We start from the raw sequence: 16,841 nt of genomic DNA on the forward strand, positions 1-16,841 counted from the left end.
GGGCAGCATCATGTGCGTTCCCTGCACAGGCCCTTCATGAGAACATTTGTGTTTTTCTTACCTAACTTTAGTCCTTTCCTCAGTTTCTAAGTGGAGAATACCCACTCCTTGGATTTTTAAAATGTAAAATAATCTCCATAATTGAATGTTGAATGAGCTCCAGGCACGGCACTGGGCACTTTATCGCAGTCTGAATTTATGTACCCTCCTCATCTCGTATTGTTCGTGCAGGGCTGGGAGGGAGAGCAGAGGAATTTCTTGCAAGTTCTCAGGAGCCAGGCAGATCTTGGGCCATGCCGGGTTACCCTTTCCAGCTGTCGGACTCTGAGCAAGGTGCTACCTTCTCCAGGTAGCCGTTGCTGCATCTGCAAAATGCAGATGAAGACGACCTCTCTCAAATCTGGCTGGGCAGAGGATAGAAGGAGAAAATGTACTTTCAAAAGGATTAGCTTAAGGCCAAGTATAGGATGCCGTTCATTATGGAAGACAAAAAAAGAATCCTAAGTAGTGTGAGTCTATGCTCCCACTTTGGTATTTTCCACATCACTTTGTTTATCATTTACTGCTTATTGCCTGTGAATCTCACAGGAGCACAAATCCTCTCCAAAGCAGATTTAATTGGGGCAAAAAAGGCAGGAATCCTATGAAAAAGAAACCTCTGCGCCCATGTGAAGGAGTAAACATTTCACTCATAGGTGCCAATGTTTGTTATTCTATGAAACCTGCTTAATTTATAAGCAACAGTGATACTCCCAATAGGTTAAATTCACCTTTGAAAAAATTTAATTTCAGTGTCACTATTGTTATAATCTGGGGGTCTAAACGTTTCTCATCTGAGAAACTCAGGGCAAAAATATTTATAGATATTTGCATTTTTCTTATGTACTTTCTAACTTTCTTCCTTTCCTCAGTATCTAAGTGGAGAATACCCACTCCTTGGGGTTTTTAAAATATGAAATAATACATACGTATGTATATACGTGCACACACCTGCCCATATATATTCTGCTTTATACAGTTTAGCATTAAAATATATTTGAGTAATACCTAAGACCATGTCTATTTAATTTTAACCAGTGGGTTATGGGGATCATCAAAAATCAAACACAATGAAAATAAACAATATTTATGGCATTTTAAAGCCTCTCCATTATTGGTTAGTGCTCCCCTCAATTGTTTAACTGCAATTGGTTCCACTTTCTCAGTGTGGATGATTTTTATACATCTGAGTTAAAAAATAATGCTGCTTGCAAGTGAAAAGTTAAAGACCAAGACAAGGCCTATTAGAATAACATTACACTTTTTTATTCCCTGCACTTACTTTGTCAATTACTAATTATTTCCCTTTTGCTATGCAACAAAATAGAAGCCATTAAATCTTTGATTTAATGAAAACTTCCACACCAAATAGGTCCTCTAACTCTGCTGAAGGCTTATAGGTAATTTATCTACCTCAGTAGGCAATGACCTTTTGTGAATCGTGAGTCATTCCTCACTCCTGATGAGAGGGATCCAGACGCCTTCCCACCCTCTACCCGGCCCCTCCTTCCTCCATCCGACAGAGACTATGTGGCTCCTGTGCCCTGCCTCCGGACTCCTCCGAAGTGCGCTGTAATTAGTCCTTGCACAGGGAACCTGCCAGGGAGCGGATCTCCCTCCTCCTGTGCGCCTTGGCTCCTTCGTTAAGGTGACTGAACATTGAATGTTCTTTTCTAAGTGTCCCTGAAGAAAAAGGGGTGAGGGATGATAGAGGCCAAGATAAGTCTTATTATTGCCTGGGAAGTAGAAATACTTCCTCGCACTAGAACAGAAGCCTCTCTGCCTACTCTTCCCAAACCACAGTTATGGAGAAAATCACCAGGTACTCAGAATGAAATTTTGGGGTCAGTGTTTCAGTGGCACAGAGCAGTGCATGCTGGGAGCGACACTGCAGTCCTGGGGTTTCCAGGTGGTTTTGACTGAGACTCTAATGTGCGTGTTATTTGTAAACTGTCTACATGTACTACTGATTGTACATTATACACATGTATTACTAATTACATATGTGGATCTCTAGTTATACATATGTATTACTGTACACATACCTATATTACTACTCTGTACCAAAAAATTAAATGCATCATAAAACACATACAAACGTAGAACATTGAAAAGCATGAGACGAACAATAAAGATGAAGATTTTAAATATTTTCTCGCTGTTGGCTTCCGTATCTTCTTGCAAATTTTTCTGCTTTCTGGAGGTCCAGAGAGAAGCATGATATGCTCTTGTTTTGTTCCAGAGTAGGTTCCTGTAAGGCCATAGGCAACAGTGCTGGGGTTTGGGGCACCTAGCCTCTTGTGTCACAGTATGCTCCCCACGGATGTCTGGGGTGCAGGGCTAGTGCAGCGGTGGGGGGATTAGTAACTGTCTGAAAGATCCGGTTGCTCCCCCACCCAGCTCATCCCACCTTTTTGTGCCCTCCATCCCTGAGAGTGGCCACCGCTGGGAGGGTGAAAATATTTGCAGACCAATAGCTCTGGAATCCCTTTCAAAGTGGCAGAAAAATCCATCTTCAAAATAGGTGGGCAATGGTGGAAGGTTTAGAAGAAGCACAGCTGCAGCACGGGCACAGGCCTGGGTGGGCGGCAGAAGCGCGACTCCACTGGCCCCGCCAGGCTGGCAGGTGCAGCCCGTGACTCCACACGGTTGGAGGGGGCTCACACAGGGGAGAACTTGTCCTTTGTCACTGAAAGGTCAGAATGAAATTAGAGGTGGTCTTTCATTGCTGCCTTCACCAGAGGGACATCCCATCTGAATGTAAAGACGTGAACTTTGCAAATGTAAAAAGAGGTAGAGCTTCTGGAGCAACGTGAGGCTGAACCCGACGCCTGACTTTGATCACTTCTTGCTGCCATGTCTGGACAGCACAAGAAATAGTGGGAAATAATGGACAAACCAGACTGCATAACAAATCCAAACTTTGAAATCCTTATTCAAATGCTTTTTAATTAATATGCACATTCATATAACTAATTCAATGAGGTTACCTTTAAATTATGCTCAATTCACCAGGTTGAATGAAATAGACTCAACACACTAATCTTACAGATAAAACTACATTCCTTTTTCTGGGGTCGGGGAAGAAACCCAGCTCCTTCGAATGGGATATTTTTAGATATTTTTATTTAAATTCAAAGAAAATAAAGAGAGTCAAAGGCAGAAATATTGTGGCTTTTAAAAATATTTTTAAAAAGGAACAGAATTCTTTGATGACTTTCTGCATTTGAAATTAGTAAGCTACCAAGAAGATGAAATACTTGAACCTCCATCTTAGGGAGATAATTTTTAAAAAAAACAAGAAAGAAAAACCCCTACCAATACATAGTTTCTTTCTAGGTCAACGATTTTGCTTTATTCAGTTGTCTGGGTGAGGCTGGTGACTGTGACCTGACAAGAGAAGCCACTAGATTTGACACATTTTAGTGTCAGCTATGGGATCTCTGTCTTAAATCTGTCAGGATGGCCCTGTGGCCACTTCTGCAAAAACCCTCGGGGACAAAATTTATTGTTATTCCTCAATAGCTTTTTGTTCACCTCCAAAAGAGGGGTCCCAGGTCATGCTAACGATTGTAGACAGACAAACGCTCTCTCTATATTTTATTAAACAGATCTCTTAATAATTAATCAAATGTGAAAATTATTTTCCATCACTCTGACACTAAAGCTAAAGCATTGGGGTTTTTTTCTTTCTTTCTTTCTTTTTATTTTTTTTCTCAGCCTTTTTCTTTTCCTTTTAAATTGCTCTCTGCGGATTTCCTCAGCTACAAAGCAAGTGCGTAGAGAAAGCCCGATTTATGACTTGGCTTTTTAAACCATAATCACCCCTCTGGGTTTCTACTGGAGAAGGGCTGGGGGATTTTGTAGGTTGCCAGATAAACACCTGAGAAAACCTGTTCTCAGATCCCCCAAATCCACCGAGGGGCTGTGATGCCACGGACAGCAGCAACCCCGTGGAAGCCCATCTGCGCTGCGCCACAGCATGGCGCCTCCAATGGGAGATGGCATCATTGGTCATTCTCTCTCAAAGAGTGTCTGTATTTCCAGGAGAAAATTGCTTAGTAAGAAATTGTTACTGTCTTCATCTCCAGCTGGGGAAAGAGGGAAACATCACAGAGCTGCGGTATCAGCCCTGAGTTCCATTTCCGGATAGTGGAGTTTGCACCATTTTCAGCCTCCAGCCAGACTGCATTAAAAGATGGGTAGTGTCTTAGTGAGTCAGGGTCCAAGTCACTGACAGATTAATACCAGATAAGGGACATTGCTAGGGAAATGCACAGCAAGCAGTTCCTCTGACCTTTCCTTACTAAAAGGCCAGGAAGAAATTAGAGGTGGTCTTCATAGCTGCTTTTCTCAAGGAACATTCCATCTGAATGTTTAAGATGTGAACCTTGCAAATGTAGAACTAGACAGCCTACAGTTCCACTGAGGAACGTGGAGTTGGGCTTCTATTAGGAGAGGGGCCTCTGGGGGGTGTGTCGGGTGGAGTAAGCATGGCTAGGTGCACAGCTGAAGCTACGAAACTAGGTGATGCAAAAGCCAAGTGGGCAAAAGGAACGGTTTGGAAACGCACGGAAGAGCAAAGCCTGCTGGCAGCAGCGTCAATATTCTCCCTCTGAGCACTAATTACATTATTAAGCAAACAGACCAACACAGGGGCTGAGGGACAGAAACACATATTTAGGATCCAGTCACTCTCCACTTGGCTGTAAATAATCACGTGCAGAACACAGTTCTTTCCAACCAAAGTGTACTATGGGGCTCTTTCTGTAACTTTTGAAACATTTCCTAAGCTTGAGAAAGGGAAGTACTGTTTTCCGAGCAAGCCAGTTTTGGAGAAGTCAGGTTCTCTCCACTCAACGCTCCCCAACTCTATCAGATATTTCTGAGAGTGATAAGCAGAGCAGTCAACATCTTTGCAGAGGAGATGAGGATTCAGCAGGCATAGAGAGGTTCCTCCAGTGGCAGCTTGCATTTTCTTGGCTGCAAACTGCACACACTTGCTAATTAGACCTTTGCAATACATGAGAACCCAAATCTGCTTTGATGCAGCTAAATCCAATGTAAAGAGGTGGATGTAAACACAGGACTGGAAGAAACCAGGAACAACATAGAAAGGATTTATATGCAATGGGAATAAATCTGCTTTTTTAAAAAGTCTAAGAGGAGCCTGCTGAAGGAAATCTGCAGCAGGCTGAGCCAGCCGAGTGAATGGCAGAGAGAATAGAGGCTATTTGAATACTGATGTGGCCCTCACTTTCTTCCATTTCCATTAATGACATGCTCATCAAGGGCAAACAATGGGACCGGCTGCCGGCGCCTGTCACAGTGTGTGGGTGCTGGGATGCCAGGCTGTCATCCCCGGGCTGCATTTAGAGACCTGCACGCTAATAAGAAGTGCTCTGTGCCATCAATGCAGACAGGTGCTTCCGCGGCTGGGACATGCTCCATTCCCTTCCCCCTGAAACCCTCCTCTCTCAGCCCCCCTGACAGACACCATGAAATGCACAAATTAACAGCCCCATCATGTTGGGCTGCTGCTGCCTGCGGTGAAAGCAGAAAATCAAGTTGTCACCCAGGGTGCAGTGATAAAGCCACAGCCTCATTTCTCTGTTGGTGCCCTATAATAGCAAATGCCAGACAGCTGGATGGATGGGAGGCTTTAGATTAAGGCCTTGATGCACTCTGGCCAGAGAATTAGTAGTTGCTGTTTCCATGTGGATATTCTGTTCAAAACAAACATCTGGAGAGAGCCAAGTTTCCTAGAACAGAAATGCCCTTTGCTGCTTCTAGAATCAAAGAAATCAGCCAAAAGAGAGTGTGGTATTTCCTTTCTCATAAGATTCCCACTCTAAATTCACTGTGAACTTTATCAAGGACCTAGAGCTATATGAAGGTTAAGAAGTTGGCAAAATGTCCAGGGCCAAGACCCGTCTTGTGGATGCAGAGAACAGTTCCTGGGTCCACGGGGCCTCAAGCTACTTGTACCCCATCCAGCAAGCCCTCCTCTGCCTCCGGACCAAAAGGACTGTTTCTTTCCAGGGTGAATTTTTAGAACTCTTAGAGTAGTCTGCCTAAAGCTTCCCTCCCACCCCACACCTTTCCATTCCTCACAATTACATCTGCATGGGTTGAAGGCACTTCTCATGAAATAATAGATTTCAACAGCCCTGTCCCCCGGCACCACAGCCAGGTGGCTCCAAGTGTCTAGTGACCTGACCTGGCCTGGGCTAACGTTTGCCTTGGCCAAGTGTGCAAATGCGAAGAATTGGAGGGCTTGAGCCCTTCAGACTCCAAGGAGTTTAATGACATAATGGCCTGAGAACTTCAATATAAAACAGGAAGAGCAACTAACGAAACTTACAACATAAAACCCCCCTCCTGTCATTTTTATAGTAACAGTAAAACACTTTATTGAATTTATGAGCTACATAATGACTATGAAGAATGTAACTTGAATTAGAACCAACTCGGAAGTATAATATCAACTATAAACGCTTTTCTATTACCCCATCCCTTTAGCTTTTTCTGTCCTCTTTCTTTTAACCAAGGGACATTGCCTTCCTCACACACCGGAGACAGAGTTTGCAACTTGCTAATACATCTTGACTCTTCCTCCAAAGCTCTGCAGCCCCGACAAACCTCCCTCCCAGTGTAAGACACTCTCTGGCGGGTGCCCATTGCCTTTCTAAACCTCAGCCCCATTAAAGTGCATTTTAGAAAAGAAACCAGTTAGTCTTTTCTTTGCATAAAGCCTGTCAAATCGAGAGGATCTCTGGGGATATATATCAGGTATTTCATTATCTGTAACTCTACATTGTAATGGCCTTTCCAAAATAGAAACTATGACCCCCTCGGAAGTTTATGAAAAGCATCTTCAGCCAAGGGTGCAGTGTGTGAGGGCGGTGGCCAAATTACTAATAATGACTAGACGTGGGGGAGCGTAGATCACTCAGCTAAGCAGCACGCTAGACTCTGTTTTCTGTTTCCATTTCACTCCTTAAGTCTTTCTGCTCCCCAAGGATTTTTTTCCGAAGGGGTAATAAAATAAAATGGGTGAAACAAAGCCTTAAGCCAGTTAAGTCTGAAAGACATGTCATCTCATCTAAAAGGAAGAAACGGACCATTTCCATGCCTAAGGCTGACAGCAACGCCTGAGCTGGCAATAGTGCTATTCCATTTGATTTATAGAATAATGGGGTGACAAATGATGACAAAAATAAACTTTTACTGCACTGAACTGCTCCTTTATTTATGAAATTTGGCCAAGTAGTGAAATCTTTTATCTGCAAGTTGTAACATGGAGTGGGAGCAAGTGATTATGGTGTGGTAATAGTAAGCCAGCGATGGAGGCTGAGTCGGTTGGAAATGGATTGAGGTAAAATAACTCCCGCACCATGATAAATGTGAACAGCGCTTTGCTGACAGATGATCTAACAGGTGTTCATAACAACTATATAAGAGGATTTATTTATGACCAGCCACAGCCGCAGCACTGTAAATCAACTCCAGCAGCTGCACACCGCTGAAACCAAGTCCCTGATGGAGGAACGGTGCAGGAGCCCAAAGAACACAATTCACTCCAGAATCTTAATCATCAAATAACATTTTTTTAGGTAATTACACCACAGCACAGAAATCATAATTACTTTCAATTAGAAAACTGGGCTGTCCATAACTTTGTTTACAAAATATTTTTATTTAGGCCCTATGGTTTTGATGAGGCCTGAGCAAAACGAAGACTTTGGAGTCAAGGAAAGAGGGCTCTTGGGTGATGAGGATTTCTGTGGAATGCCAGTAAGAGACCCTTTCACACTGGCTTCATTTTTTAAAACTCAAAAATCAAAACTTAAGTTGGAGGGGCTTTTGGTGTCCCCCAAATTTCTACATCAGGTCTCCCTTATCAGCATGTTTGAGTTCTTATCTTACCCTTGGTTGCCATTCCTAATTTTATATATGGTTTATGGATGAAATAAGCATTCAAAAGATGAACTCGTTAGAAATGACGTTTAAATTTAGCCTGAAGGGCCTTCCTTTATACGGCCTTTCTTTACTTGGCAAAAGCAGAATTTAACATTTTTCTTTTTGTAGGTCACGGTGTTAACAATTCCTTACCATCCATGGAGTTGGTTGATCCTATCATGAAACAAGACTTCTCATTCATCACATCACTAAAGAAAAAAAAAATGTGGTTCTTACATGGGGTGAGAAAATGTTTTTCTGGCCGGGGGTGGGGCGGAAACAGGAATCTTGGTGGGGTACTGTTTGACAAAGCCAATTTCTCTTCCCCTGCTATGTTCTGACACTGTCTCCTTGGTAGCCTCTCTCCCTTCCCTCCTACCCCAGGAGGTGAGAGGAGGTGAAGTTTCCCTGCTCTCTTCAAGAGCTCATGCATCATCTGCAGTATCCAAGGCCTCACATGATTGAGCCTACTGGCAGAATTATCTACCGGTTAGGTTTCCTAAACAGCTCTAGATCTCAGAACAAAGATGTTTCTAGGGTTACACCTGGATCTTTGGTGTCTCTGGTCCTCAAGATCGCAGATGAGAAATCAACGTCTTAGGTATTAAAGGCAGGTTCAAGTCAGTTTCTGAGGGTCCAGTCTTCAGTTGCACATATTTATTGAATCAGCTAGGAATTATAGCATAAGTGACTATGTACATAAAACTGGCCCCAGAGAAAGACAAACACAAGGGAAGATTAGAAATTTTAATATCACTTCGGCTCATAATCATTGAACAAGTAAATAGACAGTAACAGAATTTAATTTTAATTTTTTTTTTGGGGACAGAGACTCACTCTCTCCCAGGCTGGAGTGCAGTGACGCAATCACGACTCACTGCAACCTCTGTCTCCCAGGTTCAAGCGATTCTCCTGCCTCACTCTCCCAAGTAGCTGGGATTACAGGCATGCACCACCAGGCCTGGCTAGTTTTTGTATTTTTAGTAGAGACGGGGTTTCACTATGTTGGCCAGGCAGGTCTCAAATGCCTGACCTCAAATGCTCCGCCTGCCTCAGTCTCCCAAAGTGCTGGGATTACAGGTGTGAGCCACTGTGCCTGGCTAGAATTTAATATTCATTAGCTTCTTTGATACCAGGTCTGGAAAGAATCATTTTAGAACCTGCAAAGGTACAGGAAATAACTAAAATCCCCAAGGAAATATCTAAAACTGGCCTCCAAGTAGAAGAGTAACACAAACAATGCTTGCCTCTTCTGATCTCTAATTCAATGCTTTTCCCAACTTTTTTTTTAGGCCTCTACACTGTTCACAAATGCAGGATATTCTCATCCATGATATCCCAACCATTCATTTCTCCTCTAAACCTTTCTGGCACCAGGGACTGGTTTTAGGGAAGACAGTTTTTCCATGGATGGGATGAAGGGGATGGCTTCAGGATGATTCAAGCGCATTACATTTATCTTCAGATTCTCATAAGGAGCGTGCAAGCTAGATCCCTCACATGTGCAGTTCACAATAGGGTTCGTGCTCCTATGAGCATCTAATGCCGCTGCTGATCTGAAAGGCGGCGGAGCTCAGGTGGTAACGCTGGCTCACCTGTCACTTTACCTCCTGTGGTGGGCCAGGTTCCTTAACAGGCCACCGTAGTGGTGGTCCATGGCTCAAGGGTTGGGGACCCCCTGCTCTAAACTACCACAAGCCATTGAGGTGGAGACTTGGGGAATGGCTTTGAGAGAGAGGGGCTGTGTGAGAGGGAAAAAGAAGTGAGATCAAGGAGGGGGAGGGGAAACATCACCATCTTGGATGTGGCCAGTGTTGCTTTCTGTACAAAGGTATTTTCAAAACATTTAAAAAGATACAGCCTCAGCTGAGAATAACATCTTCGCCCTTCTTCCATGGCTCGAAACCCTGTTTTCTATATGTCACCCCACTTTTAAGACCTCACTAGCTTCCTTGCCTCCGTGGAACCTTCTCAGATCTTTCTAGCCCACAAATCACTTCTTCCCCTAGACCCAAAGGCACTCACTGGTGTTACTGACAGCTGATCATGCCACACTGCCTCACAATGTGTCTCACAAACCATCTCAGCTTTTAAACAGCTATGTCCCAAGTTTGTTGGTCAAGTGACCATGTGGAAACTAAAATATTTTTCTTAGAAAACAGTATCACATAGTGGTCAGCTTGCCACGTCAGATCATAAAATTCTGCTTATTCCACAACACAGCTGAAAAGTGGTAGGAAAAAAAAAGTCATGTTACCAAAGTAGGCTGGAAGAGAGTGAAGAGATCATCAAAGTGTTTCCTGAGGTTCTAGAAGGCAGAGTGGGGATGGGGAAGAGGACTTAAGAAGATAAACAAGCACAGTTGAGAAGTCATTGTCTTTCAAATAATCAGCCCCAACTGATGGAAGAACAAAAGTGTGTCCCCCATGACCGGCCAGTCCAGTGTGGTCACCTGTGTGAGGAGGCCATGGAGGTGAAAGGGCGGGCCCAGCGGGCCTCTGGGGCTGGAAGTGCAGCTGGGGCAGGGGCAAGCCTGGATTAGGATATAAGCAACATTTATTTGCAAACCAGGGCTCACTAACTTAGGGAGGCCCACATGCTCATTCCTTTATTGCCAAATAGATGTGGGTTTCTTGGGTAAGTACAGAGCGTAACTGTATTTTACCACACCCCTGAATGAGGTTTACTGTAGTTCTCCACAATCACAGTAGACATAGACTTTCTGCAAAAAGGGAATAGTAAGGCTCTGTTTTGTTTTTCCTTTTAGAGACAGGGTCTCACATTGTCACCCAGGCTAGAGTGCACCCAGGCATGATCACGGCTCACTGTAGCCTCCAACTCCTGGCTCAGGCTATCCTCCCACCTCAGCCTCCCAAGCAGCTGGGATTACAAGCATGCACCACCACACCTGGCTAGATTTTAAACTACTTTAGAGACAGGATCTTGCTCTGTTGCCCAGGCTGGTCTTGAACTCCTGTCCAAGTGATACCCCCACATCGGCCTCCCAAAGTGGCATGAGGCATCAGAGGCATGAGCCTGGTAAACAGTGCTCTTTTTTTCCTTCTCATTTCATGAAAAGAGGGTTTCTTTCTCCTTTTAAAAAGTTCCCTAGAAGATCAGAGAGACTACAGAGGGGAAAGAAGTCAGGGGAAAGATCTTAGGTATTCCTTTAGCTGGTCCAACTCTTCTTTTTTTTTGAAATCCTCCATCATTCTGGATTCTTTTTTTTTTTTTTTTTTTTTTTTTTTATTGAGACAGAGTTTCGCTCATGTTACCCAGGATGGAGTGCAATGGCGCGATCTCGGCTCACCGCAACCTCCGCCTCCTGGGTTCAGGCAATTCTCCTGCCTCAGCCTCCTGAGTAGCTGGGATTACAGGCATGTGCCACCATGCCCAGCTAATTTTTTGTAGTTTTTTAGTAGAGACGGGGGTTTCACCATGTTGACCAGGATGGTCTCGATCTCTTGACCTCATGATCCACCCGCCTCGGCCTCCCAAAGTGCTGGGATTACAGGCGTGAGCCACCGCGCCCGGCCCCATTCTGGATTCTTATCTGGATTTTTACCTTGTCTGACATCTAAATTCTTAACAAGAACATAGGTTATAAGGGCAAACTTTTTGTAAGCTATTCTAAAGTTATTCATATGTTTGCAAATAGTTATCAAGAAGGACAAGTATACAGTATTTTAATTTGAGAAATGCATTGTTACAGTCTCTTTAAAATAAAAAAAAAAACCTCTCCTTATATAAATAAAGCAAATGTATTGTGATATCAAAAATGAGGCTTAGTCTGAAAAATACTGTGAGAGCCATCCTTCAAGATTGGTGTACATAAAATGTCCCATTAAGTGAACATTAAAATGAAAAAATATAGCTAGAATTAAGAATTCAACATTGACTAACTTGACTCAATGGAACAATTTAAAGATAATCATGGATTATGATAAAGTTAAAGGAAATATGAGGCAAGGAACTCTGAATCACCATACCACAGAAGAAAAAAAAATCAAACATTTAACTTGGGGCTTTGGTCATTCTGTTTTATGTGAAAAATATTTTAATGGTATTAGGCTACTTGTGTTAAAATGGTTTCAACTGGTGGCTCAAACTACAATTGATACATACTGCTGTACATTATATTATTGATTTAACATAATTTTAAAAGTTAGCAGCCAAAAATAACTTACTCAAAAGTAAAGTCCTACTGAAATTTCTTTAGTTTAAAAAAATACAAATTGGCTGGACCTGGTGGCTCACACCTGTAATCCCAGAACTTTGGGAGGCCAAGGTGGGCAGATCACCTGAGGTAGAGTTTGAGTTCAGCCTGGGCAACATAAAGAAACTCCGTCTCTACTAAAAATACAAAATTAGCTGGGCATGGTGGCACAAGCCTGTAGTCCCATCTACTCGGAAGGCTGCAGCAGGAGAATCGCTTGAACCGAGGAGGTGGAGGTTGCAGTGAGCTGAGATCATGCCACTGCACCGCAGCCTGGGCAACAAGAGTGAAACTCCATCTCAACAACACCAACACCAACACCAAAACAAATGTGTGACCTATCTTTTAAAGATGAGTGCCAGGCCGGGCGCTGTGGCTCACGCCTGTAATCCTAGCACTTTGGGAGGCCGAGGTGGGTGGATCACCTGAGGTCAGGAGTTCAAGACCAGCCTGGCCATCATGGTGAAACCCCACCTTTATTTAAAAANTATTTGGAGCATGGCTTGCTGTTGGGTTTTCCCCTCTGTTCTCTGATGATCTGTCACAAGGGGAACATGAACAACTGCCATCTCCCAAGCCTAGGTCCCTGAAAGAGAAATGTGAAGCAGACCACATGGCCTAGTAGCATTTGGTCCCAGAGGGATGAGACAGACACACATGGGCCAGAATTGAAGGCAGCCTGGGGCCTGGAGCCTGGAGCTCAGAGGCGGGCTGCTAGAGCCTGCAGTCCAGCAAACCCAGTAAAGTGACAACCTGCCAGCAGCCCCACATTCCTGAGAATAAACAGTTATAACAGTTGAAGCTTGGCCGGGTGTGGTGGCTCATGCCTGTAATCCAAGCACTTTGGAGGCTAAAGTAGGTGGATCACCTGAGGTCGGGAGTTCAAGACCAGCCTGACCAACATGGTGAAACCCCACCTTTATTAAAAAAAAAAAAAAAAAGATGAGTGCCCAACTTAAGGAAAGATAAATGCTTTCTCAATCATAACATGCACTTTCCCCCTGCCTGAAGACAGCAAATATTTTTTTCTTCAGAAAATGGGTATTAAACCTGCCAAATTCTAACATTTCAAAAAGTTATTGACTTAAAATTCAAAGTTATGAAGCTCTGAGAAATAGGGCTAATATGGAAATACCAATGACCTGTGACTACAGAGGGGCTTTTGGGTGTGTTCCCACAGAGCTCAGGCTCCACAGGGAGGTGGAACACGTGGCTTCTGTGCATTGGTACAGAATGGTACAGAATGTACACATGGTACAGAATCGGTACAGAATGTACACGTGGTACAGAATGTACACGTGGTACAGAATCGGTACAGAATGTACACGTGGTGCAGAACAGTACAGAATGTACACGTGGTACAGAATCGGTACAGAATGTACACGTGGTACAGAATCAGTGTAGAATGTACACGTGGAACAGAATGGTACAGAATGTACACATGGCTTCTGTACAATGTGTACATGCTCTTCCCAAAGAATTCTGTACATCCTCTTCCCGGAGATTCAGGGCTGTATTTCTGGAGCAGTAAAATTGAACAATTTTGTTTACTCTTGTCATCTCACCAGCTTGAAAACTTAAATAATTTTTCCAGTCTGTTTTGTTCTTCTCAATATTTATGGTCCAAGAAAGTTTCATTCTTTTCACCTTTCCTATAATGCTTCAATCATGTATAGTCTCTTCCTTTTTGCTTTTTAAAAATCACTATGGATGTGGCCTATACAAAAAGAACGGCGTAAGTTATATTAACGGAAAGTCCATTAACTTGTATCAAAAAGGAAGTAAAATTTCAACTGGTTTTAAAAATGTACAAAAGTTAACTTAGAAAAGTTATCTGATTATAGAATAACCTTAAAAACAGTAACTTGCTTAAGTTAGCAAACAAAATAAATACTCTAGGGAAAGATGCTAATATGTTGACCACATAACTAGTTTTTGAAATTTCTGTAAGTTTATGCTAGCTTCCAAAGTTCGGCATAAGGAAAAATGAGATTCAAAGAATTTATTCGGCAGGCATAATAGACCACATAATCAGATCTCTACTAATAGATCAAAACTACATTGAAAGAAATGTTTATTTTGCAACATGAAGATTTTTGTTTTTGTTATTAAATACACCATTTTTTTCCTTGGAGTAAACGATGAGTAGAAAATTTACTTGGTTTGGGAGTGGTTTTTCTTTCACTAACTAAATCACATTGCTTCTCTGCATAATGTAACACTCTAAATATTTACTTTAAGATAAAAAAAAACTTTAGCATATAAACTTCAGGATTACTGATAGTTTCTCATTAAAAATGCAAAGACAAATATAATTCATATGCTAGTTTATTTATCTTATTGAGAGATAATTTCATGATGACAGTTATCAATAATCAATTACAATATGAAGAAATTCAAAGAACAAAATCTTGCAGAGATCGCATTTTTGTATTTGGATTTAAAAAGTATGCAGTCCTGTTTTCATATGCCAGGCTGAGAGGCCATTTAGACTACTTCTTTGCTAATTCTTGCTGACTGCTGAAGGGAAGATGATTTCCAATGAACTTTAAGTATCTCATTCAACGTCTACCATTGTCGAAAAAGAAGGAAGATGAGGAGGCCAAAAGCAGCAGCAGGACAGAGAAAATGCCACATGGATTCAAGAGTTGAGCTAACTGACAGTAAAATATATGCTCTTTGGTTAGCAAAGCGAAAGGGGGAAAGTATTGCATACATGATAGATACACACTAGCATTCTAAAGCAGAAGACAAGAATGTCAAGAGTGTATTCTTCCCCCACTGCCAGATGGAAGGGCTATTATTATAAATGAAAGGCAGCAGTAGTGGATGCCAGGCACTTTTGTTGTGTGCCAGATTCTGAAGTCCAGATGTAAGCAGGTTACCCCTGAGACAGGACAGGCTTCAGTTCCCGCAGCAGAACAGAACCAATCACAGTTTTCTCAGTGTTTATGATAAGCTGGGCTGTAGAGCCTTCCTTCAGTTCCACTGTGACTAGCATCAATGACCCACTGTGCACAGTTTTAGCTGCAAACCTGGAAGAAGAAAAGACCTTTTATCACGAGATGGGGAGGGAAAAGGAGATACCATACATTCAAATAGGTTTAAAATAACTTTTTCTCAAATGAAATAATTTGCTGCAGGCTCCCTACTGCCAAAAACCCAAAGCCAAGCATTCTTCTGAAAAATCAATAAACCGTCCAGCCCATGCTAACCACAAGCAGGTAATTTTAGTGCACATTTAAAACAGAAGAGAAAAAGGAAGTCTATTTTACTTATTAGTTTAAACAACAGATGCATGTGACTAATTCTCTATTACAATATATTTGAGAATCAGTCATCCATTTGGTATTTAACATTTCACCATGCATAGGGCCATTTTGAATAAGCCATTGTATTTTTATTTTTAAAACATGTTAAGAAAAGGTACCTTTCTCAAAGAGCTTCAAAATTTAACTCCTCATATCTGAAAATGATTATGTAATAAGTTAATTTTATGTACATAAAATTCTTACTTTCAGTGAATTCACTCATGTAAAAATATTCAAATTAAATCCCTATATGTTAATGATGACATGAAACAAAATCACGTGACAGCGAAGTGCAACCTCATACTTCCCTTTTTCTTTGTTTTTAAATATTTAGAACATTAGATCTTTCTTTTTGCTTTAGAATGTAACAGAGGAAACTTGAGGTCTAATGCACTACTTCTAAATTCCAAGACATGAAGAACCTACTGATTACATGGAATTAAAAGCAAAACTAGGCTTTTAAGCACTGCAATTGACTGAAAGGCCGTCGGAGGCACAACGAACTTCTGTCAATCCTGCTAATTCATTCTGCATGCACAGTTGAGCCTCAGGGTCGTGAAGGAAGAGGACGGGAACCTCCCAAGCCTCCATTTTCCACATGGACCGTGGTCCATATACTTTTTGGGGGAGGGGGTTTGATTGCAGGGATGACTGGAGAAAAACAAAGTTGCTGCACATGAGCTTTTGAAAACACTAACAAGTGGAGAGCAGGTCTGTGACCTCCTGTGACCCCACTTTGCAGGGCCAATCCCCTTGCCCCTTTCTCTATGACACGTGTCTGAATCTGAGCCATCTGCCTCAATTTGTGCAACATCTTCAGCCACAATGGCACCCAGTTAGCCCTGACAACAGCTCACAATACATAAAAATAAAACTGCCGCGCTAACAGCACGCTGCGGACTATTCAAGAGCAAACCAACTGGTCAGTGTCTCATGTCTGACAATTAGCATGGGCCTTGCACAGAGCCCATGGTGTCCACAGGGATCTGTTTAATTACCATCAACATAAAAGAGGGAGTTTATCAGGAGACACTCAGAAAAACTTCACTCCCGACTTAATTAAAATATTAGCCACTTAAGCAGGAAGCAGATTCTCTTTAAATGAAAAGTAATTTCTTTTTTGGGTTTAAAAAAAATAACATCAAGATCTCATAACACATTAATTTTTTTGAAGCCAAACAAGAAATTTTTGGCCAAAATAAAATGATAAAGCTAGGTTTTCCAACAATAATTAGAATAATGTATCAAAACCAAAGCAAATACGCTAATTTTATTAAATTTCAAATATTATGAACACTTTCAAATATTATAAA

The 16,841-nt window shown here is 42.1% G+C and overlaps 1 protein-coding gene across 4 annotated transcripts in view; it reads right to left on the reverse strand.

The window, feature by feature from the left end:
* Positions 1–14,527: 14,527 nt before the first annotated feature.
* The window catches only part of AP3B1 (adaptor related protein complex 3 subunit beta 1), a 271,317-nt gene continuing 269,003 nt past the window's right edge, over positions 14,528–16,841 (reverse strand). For 2 of the 4 annotated variants that reach the window (XM_017527703.2, XM_017527701.2), the window contains one exon: positions 14,528–15,252. In XM_017527703.2, coding sequence (XP_017383192.1) covers positions 15,218–15,252 — 35 coding nt within the window. In that variant the 3' untranslated portion in view covers positions 14,528–15,217. Of the gene's footprint in view, positions 15,253–15,647; positions 15,684–16,841 lie in introns of all 4 variants that reach the window. The other 2 variants (XM_037738189.1, XR_001824965.2) reach the window with 2 other exon arrangements.

Source organism: Cebus imitator, unplaced genomic scaffold (genome assembly GCF_001604975.1).
Source record: "Cebus imitator isolate Cc_AM_T3 unplaced genomic scaffold, Cebus_imitator-1.0 Scaffold50, whole genome shotgun sequence".
NCBI classification, from domain to species: domain Eukaryota; kingdom Metazoa; phylum Chordata; class Mammalia; order Primates; family Cebidae; genus Cebus; species Cebus imitator.